General features: G+C 54.6%; 1 protein-coding gene across 1 annotated transcript; it reads left to right on the top strand.

Moving 5' to 3' along the window:
- Positions 1-382: 382 nt before the first annotated feature.
- Positions 383-19,946, top strand: CNTN2 (contactin 2; the record flags this gene model as incomplete). Its single annotated transcript, XM_080698727.1, has 22 exons — positions 383-455; positions 4,297-4,441; positions 4,540-4,715; positions 4,916-5,011; positions 5,815-6,024; positions 6,314-6,413; positions 7,546-7,721; positions 8,103-8,239; positions 8,666-8,795; positions 10,636-10,786; positions 10,906-11,033; positions 11,332-11,507; positions 11,873-11,993; positions 12,233-12,391; positions 12,791-12,940; positions 16,161-16,231; positions 16,521-16,755; positions 17,033-17,145; positions 18,126-18,312; positions 18,794-18,906; positions 19,349-19,517; positions 19,837-19,946. 22 exons carry the CDS (start codon positions 383-385, stop codon positions 19,944-19,946), a joined length of 3,126 nt encoding a protein of 1,041 aa, XP_080554853.1.
- Positions 19,947-21,345: the final 1,399 nt, after the last annotated feature.

Raw genomic sequence — 21,345 nt, 5'->3', positions numbered from 1 at the left:
ACTGGCAGGTGGTTTCTTACCTTCCAATTAGTTACTGCTTCCACTTCCTGAGCAGCCCCCTGCTGGCTGGAGGGGGGGCGGACAGGGCAGAGCCAGACTCCCAGGGGGCCGCTGGAGGGACTCAGCCCCAGGAAGAGCTCCTTGGTAATAGCTGAGCCCCCTTCCCTGGGGCTCTGTAGGAGTGCTCCAGCACTCTGCTGCAGAGACCCAGGCAGGTGCAAGCTTTGCAGACCAGATGTGCCTGGAGCTGGGAGGGGCACTGCCCGCCTCAGAGCCCTCCCTCCACTCCCCTCCCTAGGTGCTTCCCAGCCTCCAGCCTGACTCTCCCGGCTGGGCTGAGGCTCCTCTCCTCTGATCTTCACCTCTGCCCTGGGTGCCCATCATGGCGACTCCCACCAGGAGGCCACCCTTGCCGTTGCTGCTTCTGGCCACCGTGGTCCTCGGCTCCTCTCCAGGTAAGAGGATTCATCTGGGTTCCGAGGGATGATCACATCATTAAATCATTGCTCTGATCTGGGCGATGATTACACAGATAACTGGCCCCGCAGGGTTGGAGCACCCAGATTTCTGAGACCATTTGTTTCCTTGCTACAATTTTCTCGTTCGTGGATCTTACATTTTTTTTTGAGATGAGGAAAAAGGAAATGTCTGTGTCCTGTTAAAGAGGAAGGAAGAATGACCCAGAGAGGGCAAGTGTTATCCTAGGACACACAGTCAGATTATGGCAGAACCAGATCTTCACACTATCAGCCCGGAGCTGTGGCTTATAAGGCTGCGTATGGTAGGCAGGAACCACATGGGACAACTGAGTTGATTCAATTCAATTAAAGCCTGATGTCCTCAGTTACACGGACCACATTTCAAGGGCTCGGTAGCCACCAACTAGCTCAGACGATGGAACGGGCCCGTCATAGCCACAAGTTCTCCCGGAGAGCATTCCAGAGTCTCTCATGCCGGAGACACCAGCAACACAAAAGATCTCTGGAGACTCCTTGGTCTTGCTGATGGAGGCGGGATGTAGAGAGAGAGCAGCACAGCAAGGAGCCCGGAGAAGGCACTCACTCCCTGGTGCTCAGCCTGGAGCTGGGGACAAGGCAGGAGGCTCTCAGCGGGAGAGGAGGCTGGACCTGCCCGGCCTGGAGCTGAGGAGGCCCCAGTGCCTGCTGGAGTTCTTGCCACCTTGGGCCCTCCATCACACTGGCTGTTTTCAGACCTTCTGCCCACACCCAACCTGTGAGGCAGCTGGGAAGCAGAGCTGACCAGAGGTTGGAGGAGCTCCCCAGACACCCAGGCCTAGCTCTCCATCCTGGCTGGCACAGAGCTGGAGACTTCCATCCCAGAGGGGGTCGAGGAGAGGCGCTGGGCTCCCTGCATGCCCGCTTCAGGGACAACTCAGTGCTAGACTGCATCACCTGCCCTCCCAACAGCTTTGGATTCCCTGCAAGAAACAGCCTGGGGACCTCCCCACGCCTCACATCTCGCTAACATCTCTTCCTCTGCAAGTTCTCTGAGGCCTATGTTTGGAGGAAAAAGTTGCCAGCACAGAATCAGGAGGGAATCCGAAGAGCCCTTAGCGCAAGGATAGCAGAAAAGGGCTGGCTTTGTCGGGGTGCGTGCGCGCATGCGCATGAGTGCACACATGTGGGAAGGTGCGTGCGGAGGCGGATGTGTATGCAGCTGTGGAGGAAAGCGTGGGCCCTGTGAGGGTGTGTCTGTGGATGTGGGTGCTGCGAGGGCGGAGGTGTGAGTGAGGTATGGTACGGAGGGGCTCCACGTTGTGGGGTGTGTGGAAGCCACGCAGCGCAGCGCTGGGCTGTCCACCCCCCCATGCTGTCCTCAGGATGCCACGAGGCATTTTTTACAATATAGTTTCTTCTTGGCGATTTTGATTCCAGACCTCTGGGATAGATTAGGGCCTTTGAAGCCAGGCGTGGTGGCGCAGGCTTGTAATTCCAATACTTGGGAGGCTGAGACAGGAGGAGCCCAGGTTTGGGGCCAACCTCAACTACTTAGTGAGGCCCTCCGCAACTTAGTGAGACCTTGTTTCAAAATAAAGAATAAGAAAATAGGGCTTCGGATGTAGCTCAAAGGTAAAAAGACCCTGGGCTCAATCCTCAGTTCCATTAAAAAAAAAAAAAAAAAAAAAAGAATAGGGCTTTTGGTGGTTCCTGGTTCCAAGCGGGAATTAAGGTCAATAATAATTGACATTGGGTGTAGGAATGCTGGCTGTGGAGGGGTGCCGCAGCCCTGTAATTCTAGTGTTTGGGAGGCTGAAGCAGAATGATGGAAAGTTCAAGGCCAGCCTCAGCAACCCAGTGAGACCCTGTTTCAAAATAAAAAATCTTTACAAAAGGCCAGGAGGTAGAATGCTCCTAATGCAATCCCTAGTACCAAAAAAAAAAAAAAAAAAGGAATGCTGGCTATGGAGTGACACCAGCCAGAGCCCCAGATCTGCTCCTGACTATTCAGTGTGGGGCGAGTTGTTTAACTTTCTAAGCCTTAGATTCCACATTGGCAAAATAAGAAAATGCAATACCTGTCTGGTAAAGCGGCTACAAGAAAGAGATACGGAACATGGTATCTGATCATCAGCAAGCAAATGGTCAATAGCACTTACTTTTACATTATTTTTGTTCATTTTGTTATTATCAACAAACATATCTATGCATGCATGCATGCAAAGGTCAGTATATGTGGCCATTTGCAGCTCTGCATGGGCACAGATGTGCATATATGTGTGCGTCTGGCCATCCGAGTACCTTAGAGGTGCGTGTGAATGTGTGATACGAGGGTGTAAGAGTGTGCAAGTGAGCAATGTGGAGGTGCATGCATGTGGATATTTGGGTGGTTGTGAGGATATACACAGCAGAAAGCTTTTCAGGAAGAAAGACGGTCTTAGGGTATCAGTGTGCTGCCCCAGGCCCACTCCCTGTCCCCACCACCCAGGCAGAGCTCCTGAAAGCTGCTATTGTAAAGGTGGCCCCAGCCGCCTGGCGGTCCCTGTCTCTCCTCCTTCCCCCTGAGTGGCTCCAGCTGGGGCAGGGGTGCCTACCCTCCACCACCATCATTAACTGGGGATTAAGCTGGGCTTTCCAGTCAACGTGATGCCCGTTGTCGCCAGATCACTGCCTCTGAGGCCTGGGGCGGCAGAGAGAGAGTGACGGGTGGCCAGGAGGGATGCGGGGGCTGCCTGCGCGGGCGCCTCTGGGAGCCCTGCCTCCTAGCTCATTCTGGGAGCTGCTTAACAGCTGCCCTCGCTCCCAAGGGGCCAGGACTGGGCCTCAGCTGCAGCATAGAGGCCCACCCTTGGAAGGGGGCTGCATGCACCAGAGGAGGCACTAATTGGCTAATGGTAATCCCTCCCCCATGACCCTCCAAGGAGGGCCTGCAATCAGCTGCGTGGAGAGGTAAGAGCCCAGTGTGGGTCCAGGGGTACAGGCTCCTGCATGACACTACAAAATGTCCAGCTCTACCAGCAGCGGGCAGCCACCTCAACCGGTGAAAGACCGGCATGAAGTATGAGCATATATATCCTGGGTCCCTGTCCTAGTGAGGTGGGATCATGGTGTCTGGAGAGAGAGGCAGCTCTTAGACGGGGGCTGGTATCAGATTCCCCATGTATGTGTGAAACCTACTTGTTCAGCACCTCCAGGAAAAATGGAACTTAGACCTTGTCCAAGATCGCATAGCTGGTAGAGCCCCACCCCCACTTCTCGCTGGGCCACACTGCCCCAGAAGGGCACGGGGCTCCAGGGACGCACCCGACCTCACTGTTGGGCCAGCGGCTTCTCCTGCCTCGCACACCCTACAGACTAGTTTTTCTCTGGGGCTTCCCTGGGAGTCTTAGGGTGGCAGCACTGCTTCCATTCTGAGGCCCCAGCATCTTGGCTCTGGACCGCTATGTGGTATTCGCCACTTTGCACTGTCTGCTCTCTGTTCCCCCTGCTATGAGCTTCTCCAGGGAGAGGGACTGTGTCTGATTAATTTTTACAGTTCTTGACTGGTATACAGTGTCCGGTATACAGCAGGTGCTTAATGCCTGAGTGTAGGGTAGTAACTGACTGCCACCTTGATCAGATGGGTCCTGCCTGCCTACTTAGATTTAAATTCAAATCATAAAATTATATAAAAATTTACTTAGCCACATCCCAAGTCCTCAGTAGCCACCACATTGGTCAGTGGAGAAGATGGAATGTTCCCATCCGCACAGGAAGTTCTGCTGGACAGCATGGCCCTAGAGGCCAGGCTCCAGCCAGCCTCGGGCCCTGAGCCCTCTGGCAATGTCCCCATCCGCAGCTTGGAGTTTGGCCCAGGGATCCCCGGCCACCTTCGGGCCCGTCTTTGAAGACCAGCCCCTCGGCCTTCTCTTCCCAGAGGAGTCCACAGAGGAGCAGGTGACGCTGGCCTGCCGTGCCAGGGCCAGCCCTCCGGCCACTTATAGGTGAGGCCCTGCAGCGGGTGCTGGGACGCCCTGAGCAGCTGCATCGGCCCTGCCACTGGGCAGAGCTCAGAGCGCCCCTCTCCCATCCCCCGTGGCAGGTGGAAGATGAATGGCACTGAGATGAAGCTGGAGCCGGGTTCCCGTCACCAGCTGGTGGGGGGTAACCTAGTCATCACGAACCCCACCAAGGCACAGGACGCCGGCGTCTACCAGTGCCTGGCCTCAAACCCCGTGGGCACTGTCGTCAGCAAGGAAGCCATCCTCCGCTTTGGCTGTGAGACCAAGGGGGCGGGGCAGCCACAGGGGGAGGGAAAGAAGGGGCCAGGAAAAAGTGCCCAGAAAGGACAGGCGACCCTCAAGCCAGGCTCCCCTGGCCTCCCATGACGTGCCCGCAGGCACTGCTCCTGCCTCATGGAGGGTGAGTTGGGGGTGCGGGCTTGGAGAACCGTGCCTGAGCCTGGTCTCTCCCTCCAGTTCTGCAGGAATTCTCTAAGGAGGAGCGAGACCCAGTGAAAACCCACGAAGGCTGGGGGGTGATGTTGCCCTGCAACCCACCTGCCCACTACCCAGGTGAGCGGGGAGCCTGAGCCAGAGCTGCATGGGATGCAGGGCTTCTGGATGCTCAGCAGAGGTGCATGGAATACAGGGAGCAGGTGGTTCCTGGAAGCACTGATCCTGGATCCCCAACTTAAAACGATTGTTTCTGCCATGGGGATGCCACTTTCTAGCTATTTCTGAGGTGTATTCCTCAGCACCCAGCACTCCCTGAATGAAAGGCACATCCTTCCACTAGATCTCTCCTTAGCCCCAGTTCAGAGGGGCCAGCTGGGTGGGGTGGTCCATGCCTGTAACTCCAGTACTTGGGAGACAGAGGCAGGAGATTGCAGGTTCAAGGCCAGCCTCAGCAACTTATAGAGACCTTGTTTCAAAATAAGAAAATAGCCGGGCGTGGCGGCGCACGCTTGTAATCCCTGCGCTTTGGAGGCAGAGACAGGAGGATCGCGCAGATTCGAAGCCAGCCGTGCTGCTGGCTTAGGAGACCCTGTTTCCAAATAAAAATGTAAAAATAGGTCTGGGAGTGTAGCCCAGAGGTAGAAGGGCTTCCAGGAACCTCAGTACCACCAAAAAAAAAAAAAAAAGAGAGAGAGAGAGAGAGAAAGAAAAAAAGAAAAGAAAAGAAAAGAAAAAATTAAAAGGGGTGTAACTTGGAGGTAGAATGTTCCTGGGCCCAATCCTCAGTGCCAGAAAATAAACAGCGTGGAGGACTCTCAGGGCAGGGCCTGGAGATTCCTGCCAGCATGATGGAGTCCCACCCAGTCTGCCCCTGAGCCCAGCACCCTCTAGTTTCCTCAGACTCCTCATGCGCATCCTAGGCTTGTCTTACCGCTGGCTCCTCAACGAGTTCCCCAACTTCATCCCGACGGATGGGCGTCACTTCGTGTCCCAGACCACAGGGAACCTGTACATTGCACGGACCAACGCCTCGGACCTGGGCAACTACTCCTGCCTGGCCACCAGCCACATGGACTTCTCCACCAAGAGCGTCTTCAGCAAGTTCGCTCAGCTCAACCTGGCTGCCGAAGGTCGGTGTGGCCAAGCATGGCAGGAAGAGGGAGCGGAGGGCCAGTGGGCACTGAGAAAGCGGCTTTTCCCTTGCAGAGAGTGAAGGGCAGCTGGCAGGGAACAGGACCCAGGGCCTGGGCCCCTGGGCCTCCTGTGCAAGGCCTCAGACCCTGCCCCAGGCCCCGGGGGAAAAGGAGACTTCTGAGACTCCGCTGCCCAGACTTCAGGGACTCAGAAAGACATGTGACACTGAGCACAGGGCATTCCCTGGACCTTCGCATGCAGGCTGCACAGCCCCTCTCTCCCCAGATCCCCGGCTCTTCGCGCCCAGCATCAAGGCCCGCTTTCCAGCAGAGACCTACGCGCTGGTGGGCCAGCAGGTCACCCTGGAGTGCTTCGCCTTTGGGAAGTGAGTAGAGCAGGAAGGAGGGAGCGCCCTGGGGCCCGAGCTCTGCCTCTCAGAGCCCCTGAGGACGAAGGGGCCTCTGGGGTAATGGTGGGCAAGACCAGCACTTGGTCAGCGTGGTGCTGCTCACTGGGTCCTGCAGAGTGCTGGGTACACAGTAGACATTGCCACCACCACTGATACTAACTGGGCTTCGTGTGTTACACGTCTTGGATCACTGGGTCCTGCCAGGGACACATAGCAGGTGCAGACAGCTTGAGCTCCAGGGCTGGAGGCAGCAGCAGTGTGTGGACTCCAGCCCAGCTGGCCTGGTTCAGCTCCCAGCTCTGTCCTTTGCTGACTGGGAGGCCTTGGGTAAAGTACCTAAGCTCTCCGTGCCTCAGCTTCCTTACTCGTACCTGGTGATAATAATAGTTACTGCCTCATAGGATTGCTACGAGGAGTAAATGTGTTAATATACTTAAAGCCCTTGAAACAAGGCCTGGCATTCAGTAAGTATTCTGATAAGTGTTATCAGCCATCTATTTAATGACAAACGAAAGCATTATCTGTCCTGCTGTCCTAGAAAAAGGATTCACAGAAACAGGGCTAAGCAATAGCAGGCGCTCGGCAAATGTTTGTGGAGTGAATGAAAGAATGTGATTTTATTTCGATTCCCCTCTTGCCTCAAATATGTCCTGCTTTATGGAAGGTTAATCAGGTCTCTAGCAAACCGACATGAGGAGCGTGTGGAAGGGTAACCCCATGACCCTTTAGGGCTCACTGGTTTCTCAGTCTATTTTAGTACACAGATCACTAATAAGTGCTTTTGGAAAGTGGGTGGCAGGAAAAGGGACTGCAGAGACCCAGGCCACAGGCAGCTGTGACGGATGAGATGGAAAGGCAGCCAGGCCCTACAAATACCAGCAGCAGGGAAGCATCCACAGAGGAGCCCTGCTTCTTGTCCCTTCCTTGTTTGAACTCTGAGAACCAGCCCACAGGTGCCCTCTGTCCTCTCCCAGGCCCAGGATCCCCATCCCCCTGCCCGGCATCTTGGGGGGGAAGGAGCGCTGGGCTAGAGCACCGGGCTGCACGAAGCGGGGTGCAGGAGTTTGCCCAGCTCAGCCCACCTGCTCTGGCTTTCTCTTCCCCTCAGCCCTGTGCCCAGGATCAAGTGGCGCAAAGTGGATGGCTCCTTGTCCCCGCAGTGGGCCACAGCTGAACCCACCCTACAGATCCCCAGCGTGAGCTTTGAGGACGAGGGCACCTACGAGTGCGAGGCGCAAAACTCCAGGGGCCGCGACACCGTCCAGGGCCGCATCATCGTGCAGGGTACAGAGCCTGGTCCCGACCTGCCCACACCCTGTCCCTGATGTAGGGCCCCAAAGTCAGGAGAGTGGGAGGCCCCTCACTTGAGTCCTCGTGCCCCCAGGTATAGGGCCAGGGAGGCTATGACTGAGGCCAGCACGGAGCTTCAGTCGGGGTGCAGAAAGCACACAGAAGGCTTTAGAATGATTTATGTTGCCTGCTTTCTTGGGCAGTCTTCTTCCTGGCCCCTCTCCTGCTGGTCCTCTCCATCCCAAGTGCTAGTAGCGCCCTCTGCTGTTTTGTATAAGTTCTGCAGTCTCACGGCTCTGCTTTATTTAATGTGAATGAGCTGAGGACGCCTCCTCCTGTCTCACCCTTGGAGTTTTCTCTCCCTTGCTCCCACAGCTCAGCCTGAGTGGCTCAAGGTGATCTCGGACACGGAGGCCGACATTGGCTCCAACCTGCGCTGGGGCTGTGCAGCCGCCGGCAAGCCCCGGCCCACCGTGCGCTGGCTGCGGAATGGGGAGCCTCTGGCCTCCCAGGTAGACTCTGGCAGCCACCCTCTTCTGCTCGCTGCCCCCTCACCCTCAAAGCCTCCTGCACCTCTGGTAACTTCTCAGAGCTGATCAGAGTGTCATGGGTGGCTCTGGGTGCTTCTTTTCATCCCAGAGTCACATGGCTACAGGCTGGTCCACTGGCTAGAATCCCAGGGACCTGGGTCCCAACACAACTCAGACCCAAAATTGGATGCGATGCTGAATGGTCACTGGGACCCTCTGGCTTCAGGGAGGCCTGGGTAATCCCAAAGTCCTGAGACCCCAAAGGGCCCTGATCTAGGGCTGGACCAGGACCCCATCCCAAGGATGTGAGCCTAGAGCACACACTGTACGCCCCTGCAGATCCCTCCTCCTCCTTGCCCTCAGTGGTACCCATCCCTGCCCTTCCCTGAGTCAGGCTCTTCTGCGCAGAACCGGGTGGAAGTGCTGGCTGGGGACCTGCGGTTCTCCAAGCTGAACCTGGAGGATTCAGGCATGTACCAGTGTGTGGCTGAAAATAAGCATGGCACCATCTATGCCAGTGCTGAGCTGGCAGTGCAAGGTAAAGGCCCAGGGGCAGGGGACATTCTTGTGGGCATGCAGGTGGGGAAAGGGCTTTAGGATATATGAGTTTGGGCATCTCTTTGTGTGTGTGTGAGTATGAGTGTGTGTGTGTGTGTGTGTGTGTGTGTGTGTGTGTGTGTGTGTTTACTGGGGATTGGATTCAGAGACATTCTACCTCCAATATATAACCCCCAAACTTATTTTATTTTTTTAAGATAAGGTCTATTAAGATAAGGTCTAATTAAGTTACTATGTCTTGCTGTGTTGCTGTGTCCTGAAATCTTCCTGTCTCAGGATCACAGGTTTGAGGACAGCCTCAGCATGTAGCAAGACTAAGCAACCTAGAGAGACCCTGTTTCAAAACAAAAAAATTAAATAGGTCTAGGGGTGCAGCTCAGAGGTGAACTTCCCCTGGGTTCAATCCCTAGTATCACAAGAATGTAGGTAGGAAAGATTGAAGGAAGGAAGGGATGATGGAGGAAGGGAAGGAAGGAAGGAAATCTAATAAATCAGAGTGATGGCACATACCTGTAATCCCAGTATTTGGGAGACTGAGACAGGAAGATTGTAGGTTTGAGACCAACCTCAGCAATTTAGCAATATTCCCAGCAAACTAGCAAGATTGTTTCAAAACAAAATTTTTAAAAAGCTCAGAGGTAGAATGACCCTGAGTTCAATCTGCAGTATGAATGAGAGAGAGGAGAGAGGAGAAAGGAGAGAAGAGAGAGGAGAGAGGAGAGGAAAGAGAGGAGAGAGGAGAGGGAGAGGAAGAGGGAGAGGGAGAGGGAGAGGGAGAGGGAGAGAGAGAGAGAGAGAGAGAGAAGACTGGATATGAGAATTAATCCAGTCGAGCAACAGAGATGAGGTGGCCAGTTAGGTGGGGTGGTCAGTAAAGAAAACCACATTTGGTATGTGACCTGAATTAAGAAGGAGCCAGTCTTGAGAAGAGCTAGGGAAATTCTGGCAGAGCTTAGGGCAAATGCAAAAGCCCTGAGGCAGGAAAAGTTGTGGCAATTTCAAATAAACAACAACAACCAAACCACTAGACAAGTTGGAGCATGAGGAACAAAAAGTGGAGTAAGGCATGATGAGAGAATTGGGGATTGATTGATTGATTGATTTTGCAGTACTGGGTGGAACCCAGGGGCATTCTAACTCCGAGAGACACCCCCAGTCCTATTTTTTTTATTCCTTATTTTGAAACAATGTCTCACTAAGTTGCAAAGGGACTCACTAAGTAGCTAAGGCTCTCAGCAAACTGCCATCCTCCTATCTTAGCCTCCCAGATGCTGGGATTACAAGCATGCACCATTTCGCCCAACTATTTTTTTGTATCCCTGGGAAAAGCTTGATTTCATTTCAAGTGCTTGATTTACACTTTTAAAAAGAAAAGAGAAGCCAGGCGTGGTGGCACACGCTTGTAATCCCAGCATTCGGGAGGCTGAGACAGGATCGTGGTTCGGGGACAGCCTCAGCTACTTAGTGAGGCCCTTTGCAACTCAGTGAGACCATTTCAAAATAAAAGAATAAGAAATAGAATTGAGGGTGTAGCTCGGAGGTCGAATGGAGAGGGAGGAGGGGAGAGGAGAGAAGACTGGGTGGAGAAGAGATTGTGGGAGGGAAGCAGAGTACAAGAAGACCACGTAGGGGTCTTTTCCAGTAGCTCAGGCAGATTTGGCATCTCGGACCAGAACGAAGGTGGTGGGGTGCTGAGAAGGGGCTGGTTCTGGACATTCTGGGGGTGCTAGGAGCTCATGGGTCTGGGTCGGTCGTGGAAGGTACTTAGCATGGGCCCTTTAGGGTGATGGGCACAGCACCGTTTGACTCTCCCCTTCCAGCACTGGCCCCTGACTTCAGGCAGAACCCGGTGAGACGCCTGATCCCCGCAGCCCGCGGAGGAGAGATCATTATCCCCTGCCAGCCCCGGGCAGCTCCAAAGGCCACTATTCTCTGGAGTAAAGGCACTGAGATTTTGGTCAACAGCAGCAGGTACCACACACACACACCCCATGAAGTCCCTGCACTCTGTCCCTTCTTGGAGGCCAGCCCTCATCCCAGGTCTGCAGTGTGTCCCCGGGTCAGCCAGATCTGCTTTGACCTTATTGCAGAGTGACCGTGACTCCTGACGGCACCTTGATTATAAGAAACATTAGTCGGTCGGATGAAGGCAAATACACGTGCTTTGCCGAGAACTTCATGGGCAAGGCCAACAGCACCGGAACGCTGTCTGTGCGCGGTAAGGGTCCGAGGAGGCCACTGGGCTCAGCTACCAGACGCCAGCCTCTCGTGTCCCTGTATGGCTTCTGGCTTGGCTCTGAGGCCACCCCTCATCACTGTCCAGCACCTGGTCCTACCTCACTGCCTGCCACACTCTGAGGTGCTGCCGAGCTGTCAGGACAGCGGTGGGTCACAATGCCTCTGCTCTTCGCTGGGGATCAGAACAGAGCCTCTTGCCCTGCCCACAACCCTGGCCGGGCCTTTCTCCTTCTGCATCTACCCAGGGCCCTTCCTTCTTGTTGTTGTTGTTGTTTTAGATGCAACCAAGATCACCCTAGCCCCCTCAAGTGCTGACATCAACCTGGGAGACAACCTGACCCTACAGTGCCACGCTTCCCACGACCCCACCATGGACCTCACCTTCACCTGGACCCTGGACGACTTCCCTATCGACTTTGATAAGCCCGGGGGTCACTACCAGAGGGCCAGCATGGTGAGGCCTGAGGCTCAGGACCCTACCAGATAGAAAGGGACCCGAGATGTCCTCAACTATCATTACTTCCAAGCCCCTCCAGGCCTTCCTTTCCCTGAGGCCCATGCATCGCAGGCTGGTCCTTTGGGATAAAGCTCAAGAAGAATTTCACCCTTTTTGGAGAATTTAGAGACAAACTGAATCCTAAGCACCCCAGAAGACTCCCTCCCCACTACTGTTCTTATCCTATCACTGACACTCCCATTGAACAGATAGGACAACTGAGAGGCAGAGGCGCCCGTGGACATCAGGAGCGGGGCCTCCCGAGCTCTGTACTAGTCGGGGATGCTCCCTCTGACCCACCACCTGTGCTGTCCCCATTGCAGAAGGAGACTGTTGGGGACCTGACCATCCAGAACGCCCAGCTGCGTCATGGGGGAAAGTACACTTGCATGGCCCAGACGGTGGTGGACAGCGCATCCAAGGAGGCCACAGTGTTGGTCCGAGGTGACAGGGGCCCCTGCCTGGGCTCCGGCCCCAGCTCAGTCCTCCCACAGCCACCCGGCATTCCCCACGCTGGGCCAATCCCCCACTGGGCCATCCCCTGCCCATCCTCCTGCTGGGTTCACGCCGCCCTCTGCTGCCCTTCCTTGGTACTGCACCAGCCCAAGCTGGGTCTGGAAGGAGGTAGGCACAGATTGGAAGCTGCCCAGTACTGACCCAATGTACTCTGCCTCTTGGTGCAGGTCCCCCAGGTCCCCCAGGAGGCGTGGTGGTGAGGAACATCGGTGACACCACTGTCCAGCTTAGCTGGAGCCGTGGCTTTGACAACCACAGCCCCATAGCCAAGTACACCCTGCAAGCTCGTGCTCCCCCTACAGGGAAGTGGAAGCACGTTCGGACCAGTAAGTGTTGCCAACCCTCCCTCACCTCCCCGTATCATACTGATGAGTTCTGGCTGCATGGGGAGGTGGGGGGGTCAGGGTCAGGACACACCCGGTGGGGGGCAGTCACACAGAGCCAGAGGAGGGGCTCAGTCTGTGCCCTTGAACTCTTGGAAGGATTATCGTTAGAGCAATACAAATATCGGTTTGGGTGTGGGGTGCACACAGCATTGGAAAAGGCACCAGGCCAGGAGCAAGTGTTAGCTATAGTTTTTCAATCATTTTGGAGAGAGGAACCCAGTTCTTAGGGTACCACAAGTACCATGATGAGGGCTGGGTGTAAAGAGGTGATCAGGACAGTGCCTGCCTCTGCCTCCAGGCGAATAGATGACGTGGGCGCCTGCCCCCTGTGCCTTGCAGATCCTGCAAACATCGAGGGCAATGCAGAGACCGCCCAGGTGCTGGGCCTCACACCCTGGATGGACTACGAGTTCCGGGTCATAGCCAGCAACATCCTGGGCACCGGGGAGCCCAGCGGGCCTTCCAGCAGAATCCGGACCAAGGAAGCAGGTTAGGGTCATGGGTGTCCCCACGAAAACTCTCAGCAGGGCAGAGATCTTGGCACTCCCAAGGTCCCAAGTAAGAAACCAGGCTGGAAGCCGGGCGTGGTGGCGCACACTTGTAATCCCCGCGCTTGGGAGGCTGAGACAGGAGGATCGCACAGGTTCGAAGCCAGCATCAGCTACTTAGTGAGGCTCTTAGCAACTTAGTGAGACCCTGTTTCCAAATAAAGCATAAAAATAGGTCTGGGAGTATAGCCTGGAGGTAGAAAAGCCTCTGGGTTCCACCCCCAGTACCACAAAAAGAAAGAAAGAAACCCTGCTCAGCAGGCTTCAGGCTCTAACAAGATAGCCGAAATAGGACACCAAGTCTGGATAAGGGCCATCCATAGAATCTAAACCTCTCATTTAAAAGCAGAGCAAAGTCAGGCATGGTGGTGCACTCGGGAGGTGAAACAGGAGGATCTGGGTTTATAGCCCCAGCTACTTAGTGAGGCCCTCTGCAACTTAGTGAGATCCTGTTTCAAAATAAAGAATAAAAAATCAGGCTGGGTGGTGTTGTAGCTCAGAGGTAGAATACGCCTGAGTTCAATCCCCAGCAACACACACACACACACACACACACACACACACACATGCACACGCACACGCGCACACACACAAAACAAAGCCAATCTAACAACAACATGTGAATTTAGGATTATTTTTAAGATTTTTTTTTAACTTTTGCAGTACTGGGGGTGGAACCCAGGGGCATTCTACCTCCAAGCTACACCCCCAGCCCTATTTCTTATTCTTTTATTTTGAAATGGTCTCACTGAGTTGCAAAGGGCCTCACTAAATAGCTGAGGCTATCTGGGAAACATGATCCTCCTGTCTCAGCCTCCCAAATGCTGGGATTATAAGCGTGTGCCACCACACCCTGCAAGTTTCATTTTTTTAAATGGTAAAACCAAAATTTGGTTAAGGGAAGGGTCATACTGGCAGAGATTTGGATTTGAACCCAGTTGCTAAGCAATCAACTTAGCAAGCCTGTGATCCTCCTGTCTCAGCCTCCTAAATGCTGGGATTACAGGCATTCAACACTACTCCCAATGAGAGGTCTCCTTTACTCTATTATACCTGGAATTAATGGGCTCAGAGATAACTGCGATGTAAAGGAAAGATGATTGGGCTTTACAAGCAGAAGAGCCAAGTTCAAACTCCAGCTTGCCACATTATTAGCTGTGTGACTGTAGGCAAGTCACTGCTCTGGGCCTCAGTCTTTTCTATCCTCAAAAGTATGGTAATAACACCCACCTTGCAAGATCAAGTGGGCAATGCACTTATTTTTATTTTTATTTTTTGCAGGTCTGGTGATGGAACCCAGGGGCATTTGACCCCAGCCCTATTTTTTATCCTTTATTTTGAAACAGGGTCTCACTAAGTTGCAAATGGTCTCACTAAGTAGCTGAGGCTGTCTGCGAACCAGGATCTTCCTGTCTCAGCCTCCTGAATGCTGGGATTACAAGTGTGCGCCGCCACATCCAGCTGGGCAATGCATTTAAATGTCTCTTGCAAGCTGGGCTGGGCAATGCATTTAAATGTCTCTTGCAAGCTGGGGTGGTGGTACAGGCCTATAATCTCAGTACTTGGGAGGCTAAGACAGGAGGATCGCAGGTTTGATTGAGGCCAGCCTCAGAAATGTAGTGAGATTATCAGCAACCTAGTGAGACCCTTTTTCAACCCCCAAAAAATAAAAGGGGCTGGAGGTGTAGCCTGGAGGTAAAGCGCTCCTTGGTTCAGTCCCCAGTACCACAAAAATAAATAAATGCCCTTTGCAAAGTACAAGGACTGGAGACGTCATCATCAGAACCAAGGGAAAAGTCCCCAAGTGCTGATTCTCTGCAGAAATATTTACATCCCAGCCATGTGACTTCCTGCCAAGCTGTGTGAGCTGATGAAATTCATCCCCATTTTAATATTAGCTCTGTTTAATACCAGAGACAATTAGGAAATTAAATCAGCCACAGAAGGATATTAGTTACAAAACACCCTGGAGCCAAAAAGAAATGGGTTGCAGTTTTTTCGTTGCTGATTTTTGTTTGTTTGGTGGCATTGGGGGGGGGTGTTTCTGTTTTGTTTTTGTTTTTACTTTTTCTTTGTGAGTGTGTGCCGGTACTGGGGATGGTACCCAGGGGCATTCTACCTCCAAGGTATACCACCAGACTGGTTTTAATTTTTATTTTGAGACAAGGTCTCACGAAGTTATAGAGGGCCTCGCTGAGTTGCTGAGGCTGGCTGTGAACCTGGGACCCTCCCGTCTCAGCCTCTCAAGTACTGGGATTACAGGCACGCGCCACCGCACTCGATTTTACATTAACTGCAGTTCTGGGTTACTTATTCCCGTTAATTTAAAGCAGACTAGAGTTGGCCACTGTGGTTTAGTTTAAGTTGGCAGAAGTGGGGAGGACGGCAGTCATTTATGGTGCACCCGCTGTGTGCTAGACACTTGTTTAATTGCATTTTCATTATAGCCTTTGATAAAAAGATTATTGCCTTCATCTTGTAGAGAGGAAATCAGAGCTCAGAAAGGTTAAGTCACTTGCCCAGGAAACACAGCTAGTAAGTGGGAGAAGAGAGACTGGCTCTCAGGTCTGTGTGACTCTAGTGCCCATAGGCAGAGGGGCTGTTGGAGGATGAAGCCAGGGTGTGTTTGAAAGGGCGGCCTATCCTGTAGGCACAGGCATCTTTATTATGTCATTGCCCATTAGCAGGCCACATCTGAGCCATGGTGGTGTATACATGTAATCCCAGTACTTGGGAGGCTGAGACAGGAGGATAACGGGTTCAAAGCGAGCCTCAGCAATTTAGCAAGGTCCCTCCGCAGCTTAGCTAGATTCTGTTTCAAAAAAAACAAACAGCTGGGCGTGCTGGTGCACGCTTGTAATCCCAGCATTCGGGAGGCTGAGACTGGAGGATCCCGATTCGCAGGCAGCCTCAGCTACTTAGGCCTTCTGCAACTTAGTGAGACCCTGTTTCGAAAGAAAGAAAGAAAGGAAGGAAGAAAGAGAGAGAGAAAGAAAGAAAGAAAGAAAGAGAGAGAGAGAAAGAAAGAAAGAAACACAACTGGGCATGACGGTGCATGCCTGTAATCCCAGTATTTGGAAAGCCCAGGACCACAGTAACCCCAGTACACACACACACACACATACACACACACACCACAGGTGTATCCTTGGCTTCCACAGCTCCCTCGGTGGCACCCTCAGGACTCAGCGGAGGAGGTGGAGCCCCCGGAGAGCTCATCGTCAACTGGACTGTAAGCTGGCAGGAACAGAAGCAGAAGCAGAATGCATCTCCAGTTCCCTGGGGGGACAATTGCGGCCTCCACCTTTCCTGGCCAACCCCTGCTTCAGCCGTGTGCAGAGGGCCACTGCACAGTTCTGACTCATAAGCTGACAGCTTCCTCACCCCTCCCCTGCACCCGCTGCCCCGAGCACCAACCCATCACAGAGGTCTCAGGGCTCTTGGGGAAGGCCGGGAGGAGCCAGAGGGTGGGCGGGAAGCACGCCCGCGCCCCCGCGCCCACGCAGTGCTCTCGCCCTCAGCCCCTGTCCCGGGAGTACCAGAACGGAGACGGCTTCGGCTACCTGCTGTCCTTCCGCAGGCAGGGCAGCGCCAGCTGGCAGACCGCCCGGGTGCCCGGCGCCGACGCCCAGTACTTCGTCTTCAGCAATGAGAGCATCCAGCCCTACACGCCCTTTGAGGTCAAGATCCGCTGCTACAACCGCCGCGGGGAGGGGCCCGAGAGCCTCACCGCGCTGGTGTACTCGGCGGAAGAAGGTGGGCAGCCCCCAGCCCAGGCCGGCCCGGCCGAGGGCGCTACGCACAGCCAGCCCCGTTCAGTAGCAGGGGTTGGGAGATGTCTGGGGTCTCACTATCTTCTCTCGCCTCGGGAGGGCGGCTGGCTGGCTGGGAAGAGCAGGAAGCCCCCCCTGGGCCTTTCGGCTGGGACCTGGGCCTCTTCCAAAATCCTGAGCAAATGCAGTCCCCATGAGGGCTGCTCTACAGGACACAGGGATGCCCTGGAAATCCCAACCCATTCTGTATCGGTCCCCAGAGCCCAGGGTGGCCCCCACCAAGGTCTGGGCCAAGGGGGTCTCCTCCTCAGAGATGAACGTGACCTGGGAGCCTGTGCGGCAGGACTCTAATGGCATCCTCCTGGGGTACGAGGTGAGCACCGAGCTGGGGGGGGAGGGTGCTGAGGCTTCGAGGCTCCCTGAGACGAGAGATCAGTAGCCTTCCTGACCTGGTGCACTGCGGCTCTGCGGACCCAGGGCTGACGGCCACTGGGGAAGACAGACTTGTAGATGCCTAGAAGTACTGCCTAGGCGGGCAGCTGGGAGGCCAGGGAGGAGGAGTGGACCCCGGGAAGTAGCACAGCCTGCTCTCTTCATGCCAGAGGCCATTGTCTGGCACCCCTGGTCTACGCAGAGAACGGCTGGCTGACCTGTTCCTAGGGAACTTGTCCCAGCAGTCCCTGCCCAAGCCCTGGGTCCACCGCTGGGTCACAGGGCGTGGAGTGGGTATCTGCAGCATGATGGGAGAGTGAGAAGGAGCAAAAGGGAAGGAAAAGCAAGGAATGTCCTTGCAGAAGGAGAATCGTCAGGCGGGCCTCCTAGTGGTAATGAGGTTTCCCCAATACAGTCAGCTCCGTATCCGAGACAACCGCTCTGCCAAGCCACAGGGAGGAGGTGGTTCCCAAACTCTGCCCTTGATTTGGAGGAATCTTTAACAAGTCTTAATATTATGGGTACTTTTAAAGAGGTTGAGCATTTAGTGGACAGCCATCATAAGCTTGCTGGCTACTTTTCAAGTGTAAACGTATTTCCTAACCACAGAATTCCCATGGTGGCCCCTGAGTTGATGTATGAAGCTCGGGTTCCCATGGGTCAACACCAGGCTGAGCCTGTGCCCACACCTGCTCCCTCGTCCGTGCACTGAGCACCCTCCTTGGGCCAGGTGCTCAAAAGGATGAAGGGACAAAGGGACTTAGCCCCACACGGCCCTGCTCCCTGGGTGCTCGTGTTTAGGTTCTGAGATCTGAGGCTGAGTCTCAGGACCAAGGTGAGCAGGAGAGGAACAGGATGTGGGGGTGCAAAGCCAGGACCCTGAGCTAGACGGCTGACACCAGGGCACCCCCGCCCCTTCAGATCCGCTATTGGAAAGCCGAGGACAAAGAAGCAGCTGCTGACCGCGTGAGGACAGCAGGGTTGGACTCCAGCGCCCGAATCAGTGGCCTGCACCCCAACACCAAGTACCATGTGACCGTGCGGGCCTACAACCGGGCGGGCACTGGGCCTGCCAGCCCTTCCGCCAACGCCACCACCATGAAGCCCCGTGAGTGTGTCCCACAGGGGCGAGAGGAGGGTATGTGTTGGGAAGTCACCTACCTTCCCGTCTTGCCGGATCACTCTCTCCAATAAGACAGGCACACACCTGTAATCCCAGTACTTGGGAGGCTGAGCCAAGAGGCCCGCCTCGGCTACCTAGTGAGACCCTCAGCAATTCAGTGAGACCCTGTTTCAAAATAGAAAATAGGGCTTGAGGTGTACCTCAAAGGTAGAATGCCCCAGGGTTTAATCCCCAGTAACACACACACACACACACACACACACACACACACACAGACACACACACCTGCTGAAAATTAAGAGAATTCAAGCCTCCGAAGGATTCTCTTCTCCAGCCTTTCCTTTATTTGTAGACTTGGCTCGCTAGGTATTGGTGTAACTGCTATAGACAAACCCCAGGAAAGGTGTCTGGTGAGGGGCAGGCAGGGAGCCTCGTGGAGGCCTCTTCAACTCTCCCTCCCCTGCAGCTCCACGGCGACCTCCTGGCAACATCTCCTGGACTTTCCTAAGCTCTAGTCTTAGCATCAAGTGGGACCCCGTGGTCCCTCTCCGAAACGAGTCTGCAGTCACCGGCTATAAGGTGAGAAAGGGGTCCGGCAGGCCTGTAGTAGTGAGGAACAGCTCCTGTCTTCCCAGCTAACTCAGGAGCTGCCATTCATAGCAAGAGGGATCTGAGACAGGAGACCGGGGGAGGGGGGCCTAAAACTGAGAATGATACTCCAGGTAGCTTGTAGTAGACTATAAAAATGGGGGCAACAGGGGCAGATGGTCTTGCTGTGGAAAGGCAGGGTCTGTGGGGGCAGGAGGCAGCGGGAGTGTCCTTCTAGCCTCAGGAGTTAGCAGTAACTGTTTAGCTACTTGCAAGTTCACCTACCACCAATGAGGAGCTTGGCTAATGGGAAACCCCAGGAAAATGAGAAGACAGAGCCTGGAGGCCAGACTCTATAGGCCCTGCCCAGTGACTAGAGAAGGATCTGCCACCTGGTGTAAGGAAACCCCACCCAGAATCCTCCTTCCCACAGATGCTGTACCAGAATGACCTACACCCAACTCCCACGCTCCACCTCACTGGCAAGAACTGGATAGAAATCCCAGTACCCGAAGACATTGGCCATGCTCTAGTACAGATTCGGACCACCGGGCCTGGAGGGGATGGGATCCCAGCAGAAGTCCACATCGTTCGGAATGGAGGTGTTGCACTCCCCCATCCTCATCCCCCAGCAGTATACATTTACCCAGATGCCTGGTGAAGGGATCATCTCCAACCTGGGCCCCGAGGGGAATAGGAAAGGCAGGCAGGAAGCACTGTAGTGCAAAGTGGACCTGAAATTACTATGCCACCGACCCTTTCCTTCCCTCTAAAACATTTAAGGGCTGCAGAAGGAGGCCAAGGACAGAGCCAAGACAAGCCCCCATGTCCTCTCAGGAGAGGTCTGGATCTTGTCACAAGGGTGAGGCTGGGTGGTCCCAGGCCCCACTGACTCAGCCTGCATTTCTGCTGTGGTTTCAGGCACAAGCATGATGGTGGAGAACATGGCGGCCTGCTCCACCCCACATCCCAGTGCCATCCTCTCCCACTCCACGGTCATGCTGATCCTCATAGGCTACCTGGAACTCTGATCCTGGCGCCCTTCCCTCTGCACCAGAGCTGGAAACCACCTCCAATGGACACAGCCAGCTGGCTCCGGCCCCTGCCCAGTGCTAAGGTGGCCCAACGCTGTGCCCGAGAGTGGTTGGTTTAAACACCTACTTTAAACAGTACCCTTTTTTGTAGGCGGTAGGATATTTCGTATTCTGCCACGGGATAGGACCACATGAAGATTTTTTTTTCCTTTAAATCAAGAGGCACTGGGCAGTGACTTCCATGATGATACTGAACCCAACACCTGGACCCTTGGGGATTCTGAATGGAAGGATCAGGCCTTTGAGAAGAAGGGTTTTAAAACACATCTTCAAGTGGCAGAGATGGCAGTCTGAGACTGCACAAGGACTCTGCCACCTGAGAAGAGTCCTGGCCGGGCAGGAATGGGCTGAAGTGCGACAAAGTATATACGCCAACCTCCCTCAACCAAGGGCAGGGCAAACCTTGGGACCAAGACCTCTCCAGTCCTCTTGAGAAGCAGCATGGCTGGGCCCTGGCATTGTCCTCCATGCTCCCTCTGGCCCGTCTGCCCAGGACTGTGGGGGCCTGAAGCCTGAGTCCTGAGCACTGAGCAGATGAGGTCCAGGCTGCAGGTGGTGGGAGGTAGGAAGGGTTGAGAGGCTGGGATGCCTGGTGGAAAGGGCACCAGCCTGAGCCTGTGGCATGGCCACCATCCAGTGGCACTGCCCTCTCAGCCAACACTGCCAACCAAACCCTGTCACCCTGAGTGACGGCCACTTCAAGTGGCTGGGTGACTAAAGGGCTTGTCTTGGGGAGGCTCCCCTCTCAAGACTTACCCCCATAGCCCCTCTAGGGTTCGGGCAGGAGGCCACCAGTCGTTCGCCCACTCTCTTTCTCCAGCTCCACCAGTAGACTTGGGGCTACCTCTGCCTCCCACACCTACAGGCCCTGGAATCAGGAGGCTTCTGAGAAGGGCTAGGATCAGCCCTAGAAATCTCCCACCTGGCGAGACCTGCCCCTGAGACTGCCTGGATGGCTCTTCTGCATTCCCCAGAAGAAAAAGGGTTAATAAAGGGGACATCCCACCTCGAGCTTGGGGTGTTTTGCCAGTCACAGAGGGACAGAGCTGAAAGAGGCCTCAGGGCTGGACTTGTCCACATCCTGTACTTCACAGATGAAGAAATGGAGGTCCAGAGAGGGTCAGGGACCTGCCAAGGTTACATGGCCTGTAAGCAGAGGGGCTGGGACAAGAACCTGAGTCTCCTGCCTGCCTGTTAGAGGCTGTGTCCATGCGAAAGAAGGAAGCAGTGCTGAATGGCTGTGGGCTGGTTATGGAGGTGCTAAGGCCGTAAGGGGGGTAAATATTCTGCTTCAAGGGTTCAGGATGGTGACCATAGGGACCAGCCCAGGGCACAG

Source organism: Muscardinus avellanarius (genome assembly GCF_963383645.1).
Source record: "Muscardinus avellanarius genome assembly, chromosome: 7".
Classification (NCBI taxonomy): domain Eukaryota; kingdom Metazoa; phylum Chordata; class Mammalia; order Rodentia; family Gliridae; genus Muscardinus; species Muscardinus avellanarius.
This window is presented reverse-complemented; position numbering and strand designations above follow the sequence as displayed.